The sequence below is a fragment of the Protopterus annectens genome, chromosome 10.part0 (genome assembly GCF_019279795.1).
Source record: "Protopterus annectens isolate FY-2018-M chromosome 10.part0, PAN1.0, whole genome shotgun sequence".
NCBI classification, from domain to species: domain Eukaryota; kingdom Metazoa; phylum Chordata; order Ceratodontiformes; family Protopteridae; genus Protopterus; species Protopterus annectens.
The window spans coordinates 1,183,223,923-1,183,243,041 of record NC_056744.1 but is presented as its reverse complement, the minus strand read 5'-3'; the positions used below and the strand labels follow the sequence as shown (position 1 = coordinate 1,183,243,041).

The window sequence follows — 19,119 nt, the reverse complement described above, 5'->3', positions numbered from 1 at the left end:
AGTGGGAACAGGATTTTTAACAACAGAGGCCTTAACACCTTTAGACCCCTGAGAAATAGTTTCGGGTCTGCCCTAGGACTCTTAAACAGATACTTATGAGCTTCAGGCACCCTATAGTACCTATCAGGTTTAACAGGGGCAGGAGGCAAAGAATCAGGGTTCAGGGAAGCCTCTGCAAAACATCTTCCACCACATTCAACACAGGAGGTATAGCTAAGGGCCTATGCTGGGGTAAAATAAGAATTCCCTAAGCCTTTTCTGAATCAGAGTAATCTTGGCCTTCCCATTTAAAGTGCTCCCTCATGGAATGCAGAGTCTCTGAAAATGAGAAATCCTCAGGAGGGAAGCTGTAGGAGTGGAATCATCCACATCAGAATCAGAATAAGGAGGATACTCCTGCAAGTCTTCCGAGAAGACTCAGAAGCCTCTGAGCACTGTTCAAAACCCTCAAACTCAGGTTCCACCCTAGGCCTCTTATCAGGAGGGGGCATAGAGCCTCTAATCATAGTAATTAAATCTTCTGCCATTTTAAGCATATGTTTCTTAGGCACAGAACCTGAAGTGCTAGGAGAAGCCCCCACTGAAGCTAAACTTGGCCTACCTCTCAAAGAAGTTTTGGAAACAGAAGGAGAGGCTCTAACTACCTTGGGAAGAGAGGGAAGAACAGTCACCTGAGAAGCCCCCTCAGCCTGGCCTACCTCCTGAGAGGGCACATCCTGTAACAGTAAAGTCTCTGCCTGAGACTCCAAAGAAACTCCTGGCAAAACCTCTGGCTCCACTGAGTTTCTAAAGAACCGACGTCCGGGACTGCCGGTTCATCAACCCTAGGCTTTGCTGTTTTGTCTTTGCGCTTTTGACGAAGCGGCCGGAGCATCCGACGGCATTATATAATTACAACGCTTCCCAAACACTAACCTGGCACAGTCTAACCTTCTCTTAATTGTGCTTGTTAAATCTAGCACAAGAGCGCAACCAACAACGCCGTGCTCAGGCCCTAAACAAGGTATACACAAAGTATGGTAATCCCTATGAGGTATCTGCTTCCCACAAGAAATACAGTTATTCACTTTTTCTGACATCCGTTAAATACTGAGGCAAGAAAAACCAAAATGTTCCCAACGGGTACTTAGCCAACTTTGATTCGGTCTGAAACTCCGACTTCAGAAATTTTTCAGAACGCCAACCTGCACTCGCAAAACTGCTTCTGCATCGGACCATGCGGCAAAAAAGACTGAGGATATGACGTCGGGCATGCGCATTAGTACCCTGACGCCCTGACATCAGTCTAATGCGCTTGACCGACGTCAGCCATATACTTTGGTATTCGGGCCGACTGGACAGCGGACTACCCCCAATGGTTAGGACTGCAGCAATGTGGAATGAAGAACATCTATAAAATAATAATTTATGGACAAAAAAAAGCATTATCGTATTAAACAATCTTCTTCATGTATACAATAGATTGATTACATTACTATCATGTCACACAATCACCAAGACTTTCAGTCTTTCTCAGCTTGCTCCCACTAAATGTAGCACCCTACTAGATGGATGACTTTAACATGAAAAGACCCACCTGTCTGTAAATGCTCCCTGCAAAAACCCTGAATATGCACAGCAATCAACGGCATACATATCTCTTCTATACAGTCCTCTCTGCATCCTAATAAATGTACACACTGCATTTTTATCAAATGCATCCACATCCATACTGCTCTTCTTCCATAACATGCATGTTTTTTTCTTAACACTACTAATTAATGAATGCTTCTATGTGTTATTCTCAAGATGGAATGGATTCCCTAGGATAGTTTTGAAAATGGAAAAGTAATGCCTTATTCAGCCTATTTAGTTATGGAACAGCAAGAAGAATTATAACTGACTATGTGGCAGTCATCTGTGTTAAACTGTAGTTTTTATTATGATATAATGAGTATAAGAAAATCTATAATATATGGGTATTTTTTCTATAATTTATGTATTACTAACTACATAGGGTTATATGTAAGTACTGGGCTAGCTGCCCTTGGAGGCCATTTCAAGCTTAGCCATTTTCCTTTTTTGTACTTGAAATAACCTACCCCATTGGGTTATAAGTTAGCCTTACTCACCCCATAGGCTATAATTAAATATTACCCCTAATGAAAATATCTGGGATCATACCATTGATAATTTAAGGGGACCTATGCATGGGAAGTATAGATTATACAGTAGCACATACTAAATCTTCGTCACTAGCCCTACATAATCTTGACAATTTGCTAGAGCAAGACATGTTTCCCCTTGCACAGGCATTATTAGTTTAACTTTTGCTACTGCAACTCAAGTTAACAAATTTTACTGTAGTTTTGTCTTTGCTGGTCCATTTGGAGCCTTACAAGCATTCAGAAGGCCTTCATACAGGAAACTCATTTTGTACGCACTCTCTGATGCTGCTCTTACCATCAGTACACAATTTGCCCTGGCAGCAGTGCATCTTAAATTTTGGGCTGTATTACTGTTTACAGCATTATGTGCTTTAGTAAACACTTACATAACAACCCAGTGGACTACTCTGAAAGGGATTTCCTCGACAAAATCTTCCTATTATACAGCTAAGTATTTAAAGGCAAACAAGCTGTCTCCCAAGTTCAAGAAAAAAATCACACTCTGGAAAGCACCACAGAGAAGTTTTATATCAAATTATCATGGAGCTACCCTACGCTGGACCTGAATCCAGTTACTGTACTTATGGATCTTGTTTTCTGTTTTAAATACTAATAATTTTTATTTGATTCTTTAATTCACACTTAACTAGCATCTATTTTATTTGTTAACCAGAGTAGAAAACTGATCTAACAGGGTTATTTTCAAGCTCAGCCCCAGAAATACAGGCATACAACAGATGAAATCATACATTAAGAACCTAGCAAATACAAAACAAGTATGTAACACATTAGGATAATAATTTTACAGTTGACTTGTACAATAAATTTTAGACTGGAAAGCACTGTCACATCAGTTGGAGTCCACAGATTATGTGAATGAGAAAACAAAAGTGAAATCAAGTAAAATGGTATATAAGCTACCTAACGGATCTGTATTTTATTTATCTTTGGTTACACTTTGAAGATTTAATTAAAAAAAAAAAAAACTTGGGGGGGGGGGTGAAGCCATTTTCTTAAAACACCACAGATGGAACTGAAGACCTTGCATGGCTCTGCACACAGAAAGTACAGTTGTGTACACTTACCATAAATGTAGATGTTCGAGTGTATTCACTGTTGCAGTCATTACATTAGTGTTATCTGCCTGCAGTAGCCCTCAGTCGGCCTGATTAAAAAGTCTTAGGTCCTGCGTTGGTTGCTGTCCATTCTTCCATGACGTCAGGTCGTCAGGAGTATAAAACATGCAGCCGACGCCATTACATCAGTTCTTCTTGCCCCAGATGTCAGGTGACCCCTAATGGGAAGCAATTAAATCTATAATTCAAGGACATACCTCCAACAAAAAAGCAAATACACCAAAAAGCTTTTTGAGCATAGTAAGTGAGAGTAGAGGTATAACCAAAAGAAGAAAGGGGGCTGGAGGGAGGATAACCAGGACTACAACAGTGAATACACTTGAACATCTACATTTATGGTAAGTGTACACAACTGTACTATGTTCTTCGTGTTTCCCTATTGCAGTCATTACATTTTGGTACATTCCCAAGCTAAGGATGGGAGGAGGAATTTAAATAGAATTAGGACCAGCTATAAGGCCCTGCAAGACTGCGGTGGCAAAACCAGCTCTGAATTTAGAGAAAATTGGCAAATTATAATGCTTGGTGAAAGTATGTACAGAACTCCAAGTAGCAGCTTCTAGGATGTCCCGTGTAGGGACGCCCCTGAGAAAGGCTGTAAAGGTAGATGCAGCCCTGGTTGAATGGGGTCTGACGCCCTGTGGGATAGGTTTTCCATGGTACTTATAGCAGAAATGAATGCAGTGACCTATCCATTTTGAAATGGTTTGCTTTGGAATAGCTTTCCCCTCTGTACCTACAGCAAATGCCACCAGCAGTTGTTCAGATTTACTTTGAGGTTTAGCCCTGTCCAAGTAGAATCTCAGTTGTCTGTGCACATCTAAAGAGTGCAGTATCCATTCCCCTTTGTTCTGTGGGTTAGGAAAGAAGGTAAGCAAATGAATGGACTGATTAAGAGCCACACTGGATATTGGTTCTGAGGGATACCCTGTCCACATGAAAGATGATGAAAGGCTCCACTGCCATAAGGGCCTGTAACTCGGATACCCTTCTTGCAGAAGTAATTGCTAAAAGTAAAGCTGTTTTCCAGGAAAGGAATTTAAATCTGCAGTAGCATCTGGCTTGAAATGAGGAAGAGTGAGTTTCTCCAAGACAAAGTTACGGTCCCAGGCTGGAGTTGGAGCTCTCTTCAGTGGCTTTAAATTTTTGGCCCCTCTGAGGAACTGCTTGACCAGTGGGTGAGAGAAGAGGGGAGGGCCCTGTGCTATAATGAGCTGAAATGGCTGAGGCATGAATTTTTGATGGAGGAAAAGGACAAGCCCTTATGAAGCATCTCCGTCAAATATTGTAGAATCTGAAATAAACTGGGCACTGCTGCGCTCATCCCTTGAGATTGATTCCAGGTACAAAATCTTTTCCATTCTGCAGCATAGAATTTTCAAGTGCTAGGCCTCCTAGCTTCCAAAATGATATCCTTCACTGATTTACTGAGGGGTGGTAAAGGAGATATTAGGTAATTAGCCAGGCTGCTAAGTTCAGGGTTTGCAAGCTGAGGGTGCAGAATCTGGTTCTCCTGCTGAGACAACAGGGAAGAAGTCTGAGGCAGGTGCCATGGGGCCAGGCATGACACACTGCGCAGGAGGGGGTACCAGTGTTGGTGTGGCCAATCTGGTGCAATTAAAATTGTCCTTGGCTTTTCATTTTTGATCTTTAGTAGTACCTTGGAGGGCAGAGGCAGAGGAAGAAAGGCATAAACTGAAGGATAGAGCATCCAATTTCCAAGCTAGTTTGTGGGGAATCCTTGTACAAAATTTGTCCAATTGATGGTTCTGGGGGGAGGGAAACAGGTCTGCATCTGGGCTCCCCCATTTGCTTGTCAACATGTTGAAAAGCCTTGGTTCCAGCTTCCACTCGTGTGGGTCCATGAGGTTTCTGCTTAGTCCATCTGCCAGCGTATTTAGTTTTCCTGGCAGGAACTGAACTTGTAAATCCACTTGGTAGCTCAAGACTGTGTTCCACAATGCCATGGCTAGTCTGCAGAGGGGGTAAGAGTGTGTACCCCCCTGCTTGTTTATGTACCACATGACTGTGGTGTTGTCCGTCTTTACCATTAGTTGCCCTGGAAGAATGTGGTCCCCGAAGGCTGTCAGAGCATTCTGTACAGCTAACATTTCCTTTTGATTTATGTGTAGGTGCATTTGACTTGGGTTCCATTTGCCATGAATGCACTTCCCTGTCAGTTGAGCCCCCCATGCATAGTCTGATGCATCTGTTGTTAAGGTTTGGGTGGCAGGGGGTAGTGTGAATGGTAGTCCCTTGTTTTGGTGGCAGGCCTCTGCCCACCAAAGGAACTCTAGGTGTAGACAAGGTATGATAGGAATCATAGCTTCTAGATCCTGTGAATGTTGACACCATAGGCTTTTGAGATACCTTTGCAGTTTCCTCATATGCAGCCTTGCATATGGAATTAGAAGAATGCAGGAGGCCATGAACCCCAAGGCCTGCAGTATTTGCCTTGCAGATAACTGGGTTTTTGTGGCCACTTGTTTGAAGTAGGTTGTCAAATGAGTCTGTTTCTCTGGCGTGAGGAAAGCCATCTGGGAAGCTGTATTCAAGCTTGCTCCCAGGAATATAATTTGTTGACAGGGTACCAGGTGTGATTTCTTTTCGTTTATGGTGTACCCCAGATAAGCCAGTACCCTTTGAACAAAGGCAAGATGATTCAAAAATATGTCCTGGCTTTCTGCCTGAATTAGACAATCGTCCAGGTATGGCTATATTTGAATATTTCTTTGCCTGCAGAATGCAATGACTGGAGCTAGGCACTTTGTGAATACCCTGGGCACAGTAGATAAGCCAAAGGGCAGTGCAGAGAGCTGATAGTGCATGTCACCTGCTTTGAAGCGTAGGTATCTTCTGCAAGACTCCCTGATAGGGATGTGCAGGTATGCTTCTTTTAAGTCTAGTGTTGCCAACCATGCATCTTTGCCTAGCATAGGAAGCCGCTGGTGAAGAGTCAGCATTTTGAATTTTGGAATCACCAGAAAGGTATTTAGAGTAGAAATGTCCAGGATAGGATGCCATGTATTGCCTTTTCTGGATACCAGAAAAAGTCTAGAATAGAACCCTTGTCCCTTTTCCTCTTCTGGTACCAAATGAATAGCTCCCATGTTTAAGACAGAGAGTACTTGATTTTGGGCCTCTGCCCTCTGTTTTGGGGGTAGATCTGGCCACCCACTTGGTGTTGGTAAGGTGTGGAAGTGAAATCTGTATCCTTGGGACACTATATTTAAAACCCATTTGTCCTGGGTAAAGAGTTCCCAGTTTTTGGCCTGCAGACCAATCGTCCCACCTAAAGGAGCATTCAGATGGAAGTGCTTGGAAGTTTTAAAAGCAAGTCATTGAGACAGTTTTCCATAGGGGGGGGGTCTTACTACTCCCTGGGTGCGGAAACCCCCCACTACTTAGTCTTGAGTGTCTCCTGGGACTGAAACCTGGGGTTTCTGCTGTGTCTGGGTTTGGCTTGAGAAGACCTGGAAGGGGCTGGAAAGGACCAATTCTTAGAAGGCCAGCGCCTACTAAATCTAGGAGGCTGAACTTGTAAGAAATCTTTAACAGTTTGCATAGATTTAGCTTTATCTTCCATCTTTTCAAGAACTTCCTCAGCCTTGTTGCCCAACAGGCGGTCCTGATTTAAGGGAGCACCCAACAATTTAGCTTTAACATGATCAGGCAAAGATTGCTCCTTAAGCAAAGCATGTCTTCTGAGCACAGACCCAGTAAGAGCAGCCCTGCAAGAGGCCTCTAATGAATCATATCCACATTGCAAAGTATGTTTTCCAACCTGTTCAGCAGAATGCATTAAATCCTGCAATTCTTTATTTTCCGCACATTCAGGAATCAACATAATTTTCTGTTTAAGCAATCCAATAACATGATGCTGATACTTTAACATATGAAACTGGCAGTTTAAAGCCCTAACGGCCAAGGTTGCAGAAGTGTAAACCTTCTTACCTCATATATCCAGCGCCCTGGAGTCTCTATTAGAAGGGGTAGGATTTTTAGCAGTAGAAGCCTTAATGCCCTTGGGTCCCTGTGAAATAGTCTCTGGATCCACAACAGGATTTTTAAAAAGGAACTTGTGTGAATCAGGAACCCTGTAATATCTGTCAGGTTTTCTGGGAGCAGGAGGCAAAGAATCAGGTGCCAAACTAGATTCCAAAAAAGCATCATCAACAATGTCTAGTATAGGAGGAATAGCTAAAGGCCTATGCTGAGGCAGGAGTAAGAAATCCCTAAGCCTCTTTTTTTGAATCAGAAAAATCCTGGCTTTCCCAGTGGAAATGCTCCCTTAGAGTATGTAAGGTTTTACCAAAAGAAAAATCCTCTGGAGGTGAAGCAGAGGGAAGACAGTCCTCTGCATCAGAATCCTCATAGGTAGATAAGGGCAAATACAGACCATCAGAAAAATCAGAATGTTGGTCAGAAGATTCATAAACAACTTCAGTCCTAGGTCTCTTAGAAGGGGGAGGTTGGCTTCCCCTGATTAGAGTTATAAGATCTTCAGCCATTCTTATAATTTGTTTTTTAGGCATAGAGACCTGAGCATGCAGCCTGGGCATCAGTTTTTTAGGTATGGTTCGAGATTGAGATTTAGGCCTAAATGAAGAAGGAGGTGTCAGTTTAATATGCAAGTCCGTAGGCCTGAATACACCCTCAGAAGCCAGTGCCTGCACAGCGGCTCCGGACCCATCCAAAGTAGAGATATCCACGGGTTCCATAGTTGAAGCATCTCATGGCATACCGGACTCCGAATGGGTCTCAGTAGAGGCCTGCGAATCAGAATTATCGGGTATCAGGAGCTGCGAAAGCACCTCACTGAGTACCGGCGAACTGGCGACTGACTTAGGAGAAGCGTTGTCGACAGTTTTGGACCTCGGCGGCCTGTCTCTGTCTTTATCTTTGAGTTTTTTTGAAATCCCAGTAGTTGGATGGCTAACCGACGACATTTCTGGATAATTAAACGGAGAACCGAAATATTTAGAGGCAAAAATATACAGACGACGGATAGTGCACTGATTAAATAAAGCACAAAAACGACAGCAAGGTAAGGTAGGCAAGGAATACAGTACGAATGAAAATCTTTATGAGGTATATGCTATCCACAAGTAATGCAATTATTAACTTTTACTGACATCGGTAAGGAGCAAGAAAAAGTTTCCCCAATAGGGTACTTGGCTTTAGTTTCGGTTCTGAAACTCGAAAATGAAAATTTCAGGAGTCAGCCGACAGGCACTTGCAAACTGCTTCTGCTTCGGGCACCGCACGGCAAGAAAGACTGATGTAATGGAGACAGCTGCATGTTTTATACCCCCCGATGACCTGACATCATGGAAGAAGTGACAGCAACCGACGCAGGACCCAAGACTTTGTTAATCAGGCCGACTGAGGGCTACTGCAAGCAGATAACCCTAATGTAATGACTGCAACAGTGAAACATGACGAACATCCCTAGGTTCTCTCTCTCAACCAGCCCAGACACAAAGCAAATTCATATTTGCATGTATGCTTGCGTCAGCAGAACTTCTAACAGAAGCTGCTAGTGTTGTACATGACTACAGGTCACTCCATTTTTTTTTTGTCATAAGGTGTTGTGTATTTTTCACCACAACACAAAATATACAGGATAAATTAAATAACAAGCTGCATGTAAGCCTTGAAATACTGATTTTGATAAAGCAAAGCAGTTTTTTTTTGGGTCAGTCAGACTTTTTGTGTGACACTTTAAACCAAAGAACAGAACAATACACATTGTAGCAGAGGGAATTTGTGAAATGGAGCTGACTGGAGATGCATGGAAGAATAAAGATTAAGGAACAGATGTGTGCAAGAGCGCCCGCAGGCAAGTGCAAAGGGATGCACTAGCACCCCACTGGAACCAGCTGGCCAGGAGATTAATTTTCATTTTACTAAAAATATATATATATATATATATATATATATATATATATATATATATATATTTTTTTTTTTTTTTTTTTGGGTGTTCTTCTTTAAGCATGCCCTTTTTTTTGTCCAGTTGCACAAACACAAGCGGTGTCTGTGACTTGTTTTGGTCTCTTGCGTCTGTGCGACCAATGGTTTACGTCCTCATCTTCCACACCAAGCGGAATTTCAATTCCAGAAGATGTTCGGACTACGGATGAATGTACAAGTGAAAGGTAGGTTTGCACGTGTTTAACTGTTTAAGAGGTGTGTGTGTGAGACACAGAAAGTGAAATGCCCTAGTTGAATTAGCAGGTGGAATTTATTTTCAAGTGCATTTATAAGGAATTGTGAACTTCAAGGGAAGAGTTGTTTACTGCTGCTCGTGCTAAGTTTGCTTAAAATGTATAACTGTTTTGTTTAACAATGGTATCACTGTTGTGGTATAGAATTTTAAAGCAGTGTTAGTAGCACAGCAGGTAACATGCTTGCATCTTGATGCAGAGGGCTGTAGGTTCTACTCCCACAGCATGTACATTTGTATCTTAAGGGGGGTGGGATGCTGCAGTCCTGAGTATGTCCTCCTTTGGATGAGATGTCTAGTAAATGTGAATCTGTTTTTCAGATTGCCGCCCATTCCCTATTGCAATATAACAGCTTACCATTTTTTTAATGTCATACAGGCAATTTATTTTTCAAGGGCAGCAGGCACTGAATTTGTAGATGAAATACTGAAATATAAAGTTTTCTAGCAACAAACCCTTCATTAGTTTCAGATCTCTTTAATGTGGAATTATTCAGATGACTTACTTCTGTAGAGATTGTGCATACTGGCTGATATTGGTGGTTTGTAATGACAGAAGTGAGTGGCCTTTTATGGTTGAAATGTTCTGAACTGGGCAGTTTGTCATTGGTTCACATATCTTGTTTCATTTCATACTGAAAAAAATGTTCAAAGCTATAAATTTAAAACACACTCTAACAAGTGGTGCTGTATCATACAAGGGATATAACTGAATTATATATTATAATTAATACAATCGGGAAGGTGAATCAAAGAACTTTTGCATGGTCCTAAAAGTGTGTGCAAGTGGCCTATGATTTGAAAACAGCCCAAAGGTAAACTTAACCTGCCACTAGCCACATGCATTTTCTTTGAATGTGGGTTTCAATGCTGTTTCAGAGAATGTGAGTTTCAAAGGTAGAAAAATTTTAATGCTAAGTCTGTTTTCATTGTAAGACTGTTGCTTTGTTTAGCAAATGTCTATCAGTGTTTGTGCTACAAAATTTGAAATAGAAGTTGTAAATTAAATCCAAATATCTGTAATCATTGTAGAAGTAAAGCATAAAACAGTAAGCACACAGAGTTTTGAACAGTGTTTATGGCAACTGGGCAGAAAGAGTAAAGTAATGGGATGCTGGAATGACTGCATTTGGGGGGGGGGCTCTGGGTTTGCACACCCCTGCAGGCTCCCCTGGACGGGTGCCATGGTTGACAAAAAATATATTAGAGATAAATGGGACTGGAGAAGGTAGACTATGGAGAACAGGAAATATTGTGCCCCTGCCTGTCCAGTGCAAGAACAATGGAAAAAGTGCTGGAAAAGTGAATCCAAGGGAAACTACCAAGGACTCATAAGAATGTATTATTTCTGATTGTTATGGTTACAGTGATAAAAAATATTCCAAAACCAAACCTTTAAAATTGGAATGAAAATAATATTTCATGTTAAATATCATATAAACCTTCAGATGTATATAGTTTGTATAGTTTGTTCTTAAGGTTATAATAGTTTAAACTGTTTGGTACAACAGAGGTCATCAATTTTATTCCCTTATAAAAAATCAACACTTTTATTTTATTTATTTTATTTAATTTTATTTATTTAAATTTGTTGACCGGGAGTGTCCGACTGGACGTAGGTCCATTTTCAGCGGAGGCCCGGGGAGAAAAGCTCCACAGTTAAAATAAACAGACAGTATATACATTGGATTACATAGAGAATAACAATTTACATAGCAATTACTTACAACATATTTACAGATGAAGAACATAGTACATCAGTAGACAACTAGAATCTTTATATGTGAAGTGCATACCAGACATTAACAAATGTTACAAGAAAAAGAAGTTTGTGCTGTATAATAAGTACTAGCTTATGAGCATCTGAGCTTCCTATAACCAAGGTAGTTAGTGGAGTGGAAAGAAAGGTAGTGGTTGGATGGGGTGGATGATATTACAGTGGGAATTGCAAGGGCATAGCCAGCATGTTTTTAGTTGCGCTTTTAGTAAAGTTTTGAATTAGGTGCATGATGGTATGGAGGTAACTGTGGGTGGGAGTGAGTTCCATAATTTGGCTATGACACAAGAGAATAGTGCTTCACCAGCAGAGTTATTGGCTTTAGTGATCTGCAAGTGATTTTTGCTGCTGGATCTTAGTGGTCTGGTGGTGCGATAGGGTTGGAGTAGATTCTGGAGGGATGGGACATTTAGTGGATGGTTTACTAGTTTGTGGGCGAGTGAGAGTTGATACCACTGAAGGAGGTGAGGGAGTTCAAGCCAGCCCAGTTCAGCAAGTGAGAGACAGTGGTGACTATGGTAGGATGCCCCTGTGGCGAATTTGGTGATTTTGTTGTAGCAGGTCTCTAGCTTGTTTAGATCACATTGTCTTAGGTTGGTATATATTGGAGAGGCATAAAGTAGGGTGGAGATAAGGTGAAGGACACTTGAAGGACATTTACAGATAGAAAGTGTTACCTGTGTGTCATCAGGAAACACCGGTCCAGCAGATAAAAATATTCTTTACAAAGAAAATACAAATGTGGTCATTCATACAAAACTACAGTAATAATTAGCCTTTGATGCGTGCACCAAAGTCAAATTGTACACTAGAAAAGTTAAAAGAAAGTCATCATCTTTGTTAACATATGAGTTGAGCTTCAGCATGAGTGCTGGAAGCATACAGCCAGGGGGAGGGGGAGCCCCCCACACACTTTTACAGCTGCAAGACCTGTCGGGAAAAATTAATGAAGTGGAGTTTTCATGCTAATGTAGATTTGTGCACGGACGTTAAACTAACTAAACTAGCTGTTCTTGTTCCTTTACTGCTCTGTGTTACAGGAGTTATGCTGCCACTGTTCCGTTGGTGCTGCCAGAGCCAGAGTCATGCTGGTGTGTGTGTGTGTGTGTGTGTGTGTGTGTGTGTGTGTGTGTGTGTGTAAAATGCCCCAGTTAGGTATACCTGTTTAGTGTTACTCAGGCTCAAACAAGAGCCTGAATTCTCTACCCATACCATCACTTGTGATTCAGGGAGATGAGTCCATAGATCTCAACTGTCCAGATTTTCACAGAATATTTGGCTCATACTTTTGGTCTGTTCCTCTTAAAATTTGTTGTTTTTCTGGCAAATCAGTTAGAACTGAATTCACTAAATAATGGTAGTCCTTCAAGTTTCAGTCTTCCTATCTTTCAGGAAACACATGGTAACACAAAACACTTTATTTTAGCAACTTTCAAAGATTATACAAGCAATATTTAAAATGTGTCCCTGGTTTTGGGCATTTGCCCCCCCCCCAAAAAAAAAGTTTGGCTTTTTCCAGATTTCTTGTGCTGTGAAGTGGAGAAATGTAGTTGAGTGTCAAGTGGATTTTACAATGAGCTGAGAGCTGCAGGGGAAGAGCAGTTTAGTGCTACTTATGCTAAGTTGCATGCATTATTAGTAGCATAACAGGTAGTATACTTGGTTTTGATGCAGAAGGCTGTGGGTTCCACTCCCACAGTATGCAGATGGATTGCTGACACTGTACTGTATTGTACTTTAAAGGGAGTGGATGCTGCAGTCCTATGAATGTTCTCCTTTGGAGGAGTTACCTAGTAACTATGAACCTGTCATCAGTTTGCCATCCATTCCCCATTGCAAACTTACTAGCTTATAATTTTTTAATGTAGCATTGACAATTTATTCGTCAGTGGCAACAGGCACTTTATTTGTAGATGAAATAATGAAATATAAAGTTGTTTACTAGCAGCAACCTCTTCATTAGTTACAGATCCCTTCAATGTGGAATGATTTAGATGACTTACTTCTGCAGATATTTTGCATATTTACTGATATTGGTTGATTGTAATGACAGACGTTTGAGTGGCCTTTTATGGTTGAGATTTTCTGAAATGGGTATTTTTTTCTTTATTGGTTCATACATTTATTTTGTTTCATTGTTTACTAGAAGACTGTTCCACACTACAAATTTAAAACACATTCTAACAAGTGGTTCTGTTTTATACAAGGAATATAATTTAATACAATCAGGAAGATGAATCAAAGAACATATACATGTATGCTTACTCACAGGATACATGAGATCAAAATAAGGGGAGAGACCAATCACCAATGGAGTCACCCAGGGTTCAGTGCCGGGACTTTTTCTGTCTGGCATATACATCTCAAAAAGTAAAAGGAAATGCCAAAGGGCTTTGGCTGACTAAGTCTGAGATGACTCCAAACTAGGAGCAGTTATTGAATCCACAAATGACTTAACCATCACGCAGGAAGCTTTGTCCCAAACAATAACTGTTGCCAGAATCATGAACTGAAACTAAACTCCAAGAAATACATTATCGTATCCTTTGGGAAGTCATCTAATCAAGGGAACTAACAAACTGACATTGCCCCCTGAGAACTGACCCAGTTGTTTGGCATTTGGGAACTTGTGTGTACAATGACCTAACTTTTGACCAACATGTGCCCAGAGTCATAAGAAAGTCTTTCTATATTGCACAGCTTATAACCAAATTGATTGTGACTAGATCTAGAGATGTTATTGTCCGCCTTTACAAAGTCCTCATTAGGTCAATCATTTTGTATAATGCCCACTTTGGCATGTATCTGTACAGACCCATGCAACAACTGGAACACCCACAGAGATACCTTGCTAAAGAGATGCAAGTCCTAAACAACAGGTCTTGCTTGGACCACCTCAAATATTTATCACTATACTCAGTATCCTACAGAGTGCTTAGAGGTGACGTGTCTGGCATACAAGGCATCCTCCGACCTAGCACAGATGGACCTACTGAACAGCAGCAAGTCAAATGGCATCAGAAATATTCAGTCCAGGTATCTAAACTGAATGTTGTGAAGAGATGGATATATATCACAGACACTATCACTGTTTCAGAACAGACTATCCATTCAAGTAAAACAAAGCTCATCCCTGTCTATATTCAAATGCAACTTAGATCTAAGGTTGAGTAATAGAAAATGTACTCCAGGATTGCCCCTCATGGCACTAATGGATAGAGGCAGTTACTAAATGCTGCAGATTGCCCTTTTTAGATCACTAAGTGTGCCTCTCACCCTCCGCCCCTCCAGTCCTCAGCAGCTTCCGGCGCCTCTCAGCTTCAGTTAATCATAGCATAAGTGAGCGAAAGATCTCAGAATTCAGCTGGCTTATTAATGAATGACTTTACCAGAGATGGATACACATTCAACACAGTAAAACGTGCAACTTATAAAAGCCCACAACTGACAAACGTGTTAAAGGAAAAGAATGCTCATGACGTTTGTTGCCAGCATATGAGCAGTACACACAAATATTCACTGCAAATTTTCAAAAAAGTGAATAAAAAACAACTGTACCAAACTTTCATTTGTTACTCTGCCGTAAAGGTTTAAAGACAATAGAAGGACAACACTTCATGTTGGGACGTTAACATTTTCTTCTTGTGGAAATAACTGACCAGTACGTATGACTATAGAATATGAAAGGCTCTGATGAGAAAACAAAGCTGTACAATGCAAGTCAAAATATGAAAATGTAACTATTTACACTAAATACAAAATATGAAGCAACTTTTTTGTTGATAAACTCATAGAAAGTTGTTCTTTATTTGAACTCGTGAAAAGTTTGCCCTGTAAGCAGCTTCTTCTGTGCATGAAAAACAACAGCAACAGCAACTGTACCACTAAGAAAATAGCAGAAAAATAACAAATGCACTCCTCCATGACAATTAGTCCAAAGGCACAGTGTCAGCTTCTTTAAGGTTTACAAGCCTGGGAAAGTCACTCTATTTTTTTTTTGCTTTTAAGGGTTGTGTATCTGGGCCTATATGGCCACCAAGGACATGGGATCAATAACAAAGGCAAAATCTGACAACGACCGCACACACTGGCAGTGCTCGACATGAGCATATATAAACAAGGAACAGTGGAACTTCTGCTTGTAGACAACCCTGCTTCATGGTTATAAACTGCCATTTCTCAGAGCACAGAAGATGACTAGTAATCACAGAAAGGGAAAGTGTGTTCATCTGGGTTGACAATGAGCAACAAGTGAGACCAGCTGCACAACAATACAGAAGGCATTCTCTGTTCTTGTAAGAACAGCCTTTCCAGTATCCTGTCGATATTATCCTGAGTGCAAGGCTGTGTTTTTTTTCTCCTGTAAAAAAAGAGTAGGATCTCTTCAGAGCTTTACAAAGGATTTCTTAATCAAAAACACAAACAATGGTTAATAAATAATTCAGTACTTACAAACTTCCTCTTCTGGGAAGACTCAACTCTTTCTGTCAAAGACAAAAGCATAAAAGTAGTTGTTAGAAAATATGCGATATACCTAAAATATTATACAGTGAGAACATTTCTGGACATATTTAACAACACATTAGACTACTCCCAGTTTCATTTTTTCATTAAGAAACGGTTCCAGTGTTTGCAAAGTCTACATACACAATCTATAAAGAAAAGACTAAACCCCCTTCGTAAGAACCCTGCAATAAACTTACTGTCAATAAAACTGCAACAATGCTCTTCAGCACCCAAAACAAACTTGAAACAACTTCTTCCCTTTTGATCAGAGAAACCACCCAATAAGCATGACAGCATAAGTACCATTACCTAATACTTCAAAAACACTCTCCTTCAGAAAACACATGGCAATGTGGTTGCAAAAGTTACTTCTCAACTGAGATACTTCTACTACATTTCAAACAACCTAAGCAACGAAGTGAGAAAAGCTCTGGCAAAGTATGTTTCACAAGGCTACGATATGTCCTACCACGTACTACTTTACATGCTACATGCAACACTTTTTAAAATACAAAAACACCATACTCAGAATCATTTTCTTTCATCCAAACACTGGCTTCTGTTCCAACATATTACACAGTTCTTTCTGCACATCCCTAAATAATAACCCCCCAAATAAAACTCTAACCCCTACTGTCTTAGAAACCAGGACAATGCCCTAACTCTACTCCTTCCCACTTTTGGCCTTACCACAGGTGAAGAATTAAGAGTACACCTAAAAACACATACAAGTGTATCTGCTATACAGACAAGGATAAGCTTCCAGCTATACCAACCCATCTTGCCCTTGTATTCACACATAGGCTATAACAATTCTTATCACATAACAGGGGGACTTGCCTGTATTGTAAACTTAAATTTACCTTGCAAATAATCCATCTTCCTTTAGCAGTACACCTACACCTTCTGCTCCAATTAATGGCTGTACCTGCTCCACTAATCACTAACTCTCCTCCTTTTACAATTTTCTTCTGTCTCGCTCTCTCTCTCTCTCTCTCTATTTCTCAAGCCACGATTCCCTTTCACTTCTTGACTCCAACTTCTTTCCTATAGAAACTTTGCTGTGCAGGTATTATTAAATTTACATAAATCCTTGGTACTTTAAAAGAGTTTAGATTGTTGGGCAACAGAAGACTTTTAACCTGTGCAGAAGTTGTAAAACCAAATTTTGTGTATATGTATAATCCTAGAAATATTGTATTTGAATCTTTTGCTTGAATATACATACCATCTGTAAGAATTATTTCTGTGCCTATGTTTATGATGAAACGGCATTGTTATCACTATTATATTGTACTATCTTTTTATATTCTGTAATTATGTAAATTAAAAAAAACTATATGTGAATACTGTTACTCTAATTGTTTATACTACTATACTTTTTGTGTTGTTAATGTTTATACCACACATTTTGGAGCTTTTCTCCCTGGATCTTCGCTGAAAAAGGGCACCTGCTCAGTTGGACTAACCCGGTTGACAAATAATAAATAAATAAATAAATCTGTACTTAGATCTTGGCTGAAATTAGTCCAAGGATCAGCCCTCCCACCTGGTCAACAAAGAAAGAATGAATGAATGAATAAATAAATCATTTATGACATTGTAGGTTCTAGGGATTATTTTAGGTCTCCCCTGAGGGTCCTAAGTCTAAGGATAAAAGTAAAACCGATAATTTATCATAACTCTTCTGAATTAAAATCTTGAAACCTGCACCTTAGGAGCAGAAGTAACATGTAATGCTGAACAATTGCCTTCTAACAAAATTTATGACCCTGAAATTTCTACAAGTAATCCCAAACAGGGGTCAAACGCATTCCCACATTTTCAGTTAACTAGCACAAAGGGGACTTGTGCATTACTACTATGGAGTCAAGTGCATTCTGGTGAAATTCTGTTACATAAATTATTACGTGATCAACAAAATATTTAGCCAAATTACACTAACAGTTGCAAATGACATAATGGTTAGTAAACGCTCAGAAACCAAACGACTTATAAAATTTCCAATGTATCAATATAAAAATAATGTAAATTTTAACAGCTGATGAACAGCATTCTGGACCACTAATAGTACTACTACATTGCAGAATGTACAACTGCGTGAGTTATTCATCATCATGGTAGATATTTGACAACAGAACACTTATGGGCTACCTGATTACAGTTCATGATCATTCTGACTTTTTATTAAAGCACCTGTTTTCTTCTATTTGCGATGATGTTTCACATTAATGTTGGGTATGGTGACAACCTCATGCTGACTTCAGTTTTACTAACTTAGAAAAATACAGCAGAGCCACACACAGCTGAAGCAAGTATAGGAGAACAACATAAAGAGGAACATCAAAGTGGGATGGAACATGGACAGGATACCTACTCAGAGCTTTTCTTACACACACAGTCTGAAAATACACTGTTGATGAGTGCCTTCACAAGACTGAACTGCCTGCAGTAGCATGTGTAGTATATTTAGAGCTAAATCCCAAGGAGTTCTAACATGAACTATAACTAGTAATCTCTGCGAAGGTTTCAGGAGAGTATACAGTGGAGGACTGCTTTCCAGAACAACAAGCTGCGATCCTATATACCTTGAAAGCTTGTAACGCCTGTTAAAACTGTTAAACAAGGCAACATGTTGCAGTTTCACAATAATTTTGAGGACAATGGTTTTCAAGCTAGCTTGTGGCGCCAGAATAATTTCTAATCACACTTGCTATAGGCCAGCTACATTTCCAATAACAGAACATTATACAGCTTACTCCTCCCCTTCAAAGTGTCGTATACAGCTTACTCCTCCCTTTCAAAGTGTTTGGTTTTGTACGTCATACACCTCATCTACTCTGTATGACACAAACGAACAAGCAACATTGTATATGATTCTATTAATGGAATCAACAAAGCTGCTTCTGTATATCCAACATAAATATCCTTTCTACCTGGTTCTCTACATGAGGGAAGAAAACTGGGAGGTGAAACGATCAGAACATGGGTACAATACTAGGCAAACGGTCATGGGGAATTTATGACGCCTCACCATATACACCTTTAAAAGTCCTTGATATCCTTTTCGAAGGATTACTAGTTCTCACATCCAGATCCGTGGTGGTGCTGCGGTAGCGTTGTTGCCTCACAGTAAGATGCTGTCCAGTTTGATTCTCAGCTAGAGCGTCTTCTGCATGGAGACATGCGTGAATGAGCGCACCTTCATTGGAGGTTGTGCGTCAGGCCTGGCAAGCCGGTACGTAAAAATCAGCTGCCAATCATTAGCAGACCGGAGTTCCGCTGTGGCGACCCCTAACCGGGAAAAGCCGAAAGACACAAAAT

At 40.3% G+C, this 19,119-nt stretch overlaps 1 protein-coding gene across 4 annotated transcripts in view; it reads right to left on the bottom strand.

Moving 5' to 3' along the window:
• MAST2 (microtubule associated serine/threonine kinase 2) overlaps positions 1-19,119 on the bottom strand; it is a 2,532,505-nt gene that overhangs the window by 1,498,049 nt on the left and 1,015,337 nt on the right. For all 4 annotated transcript variants that reach the window (XM_044085935.1, XM_044085937.1, XM_044085936.1 and 1 more), the window contains one exon: positions 15,742-15,773. In XM_044085935.1, coding sequence (XP_043941870.1) covers positions 15,742-15,773 — 32 coding nt within the window. The remainder of the gene's footprint in view (positions 1-15,741; positions 15,774-19,119) is intronic.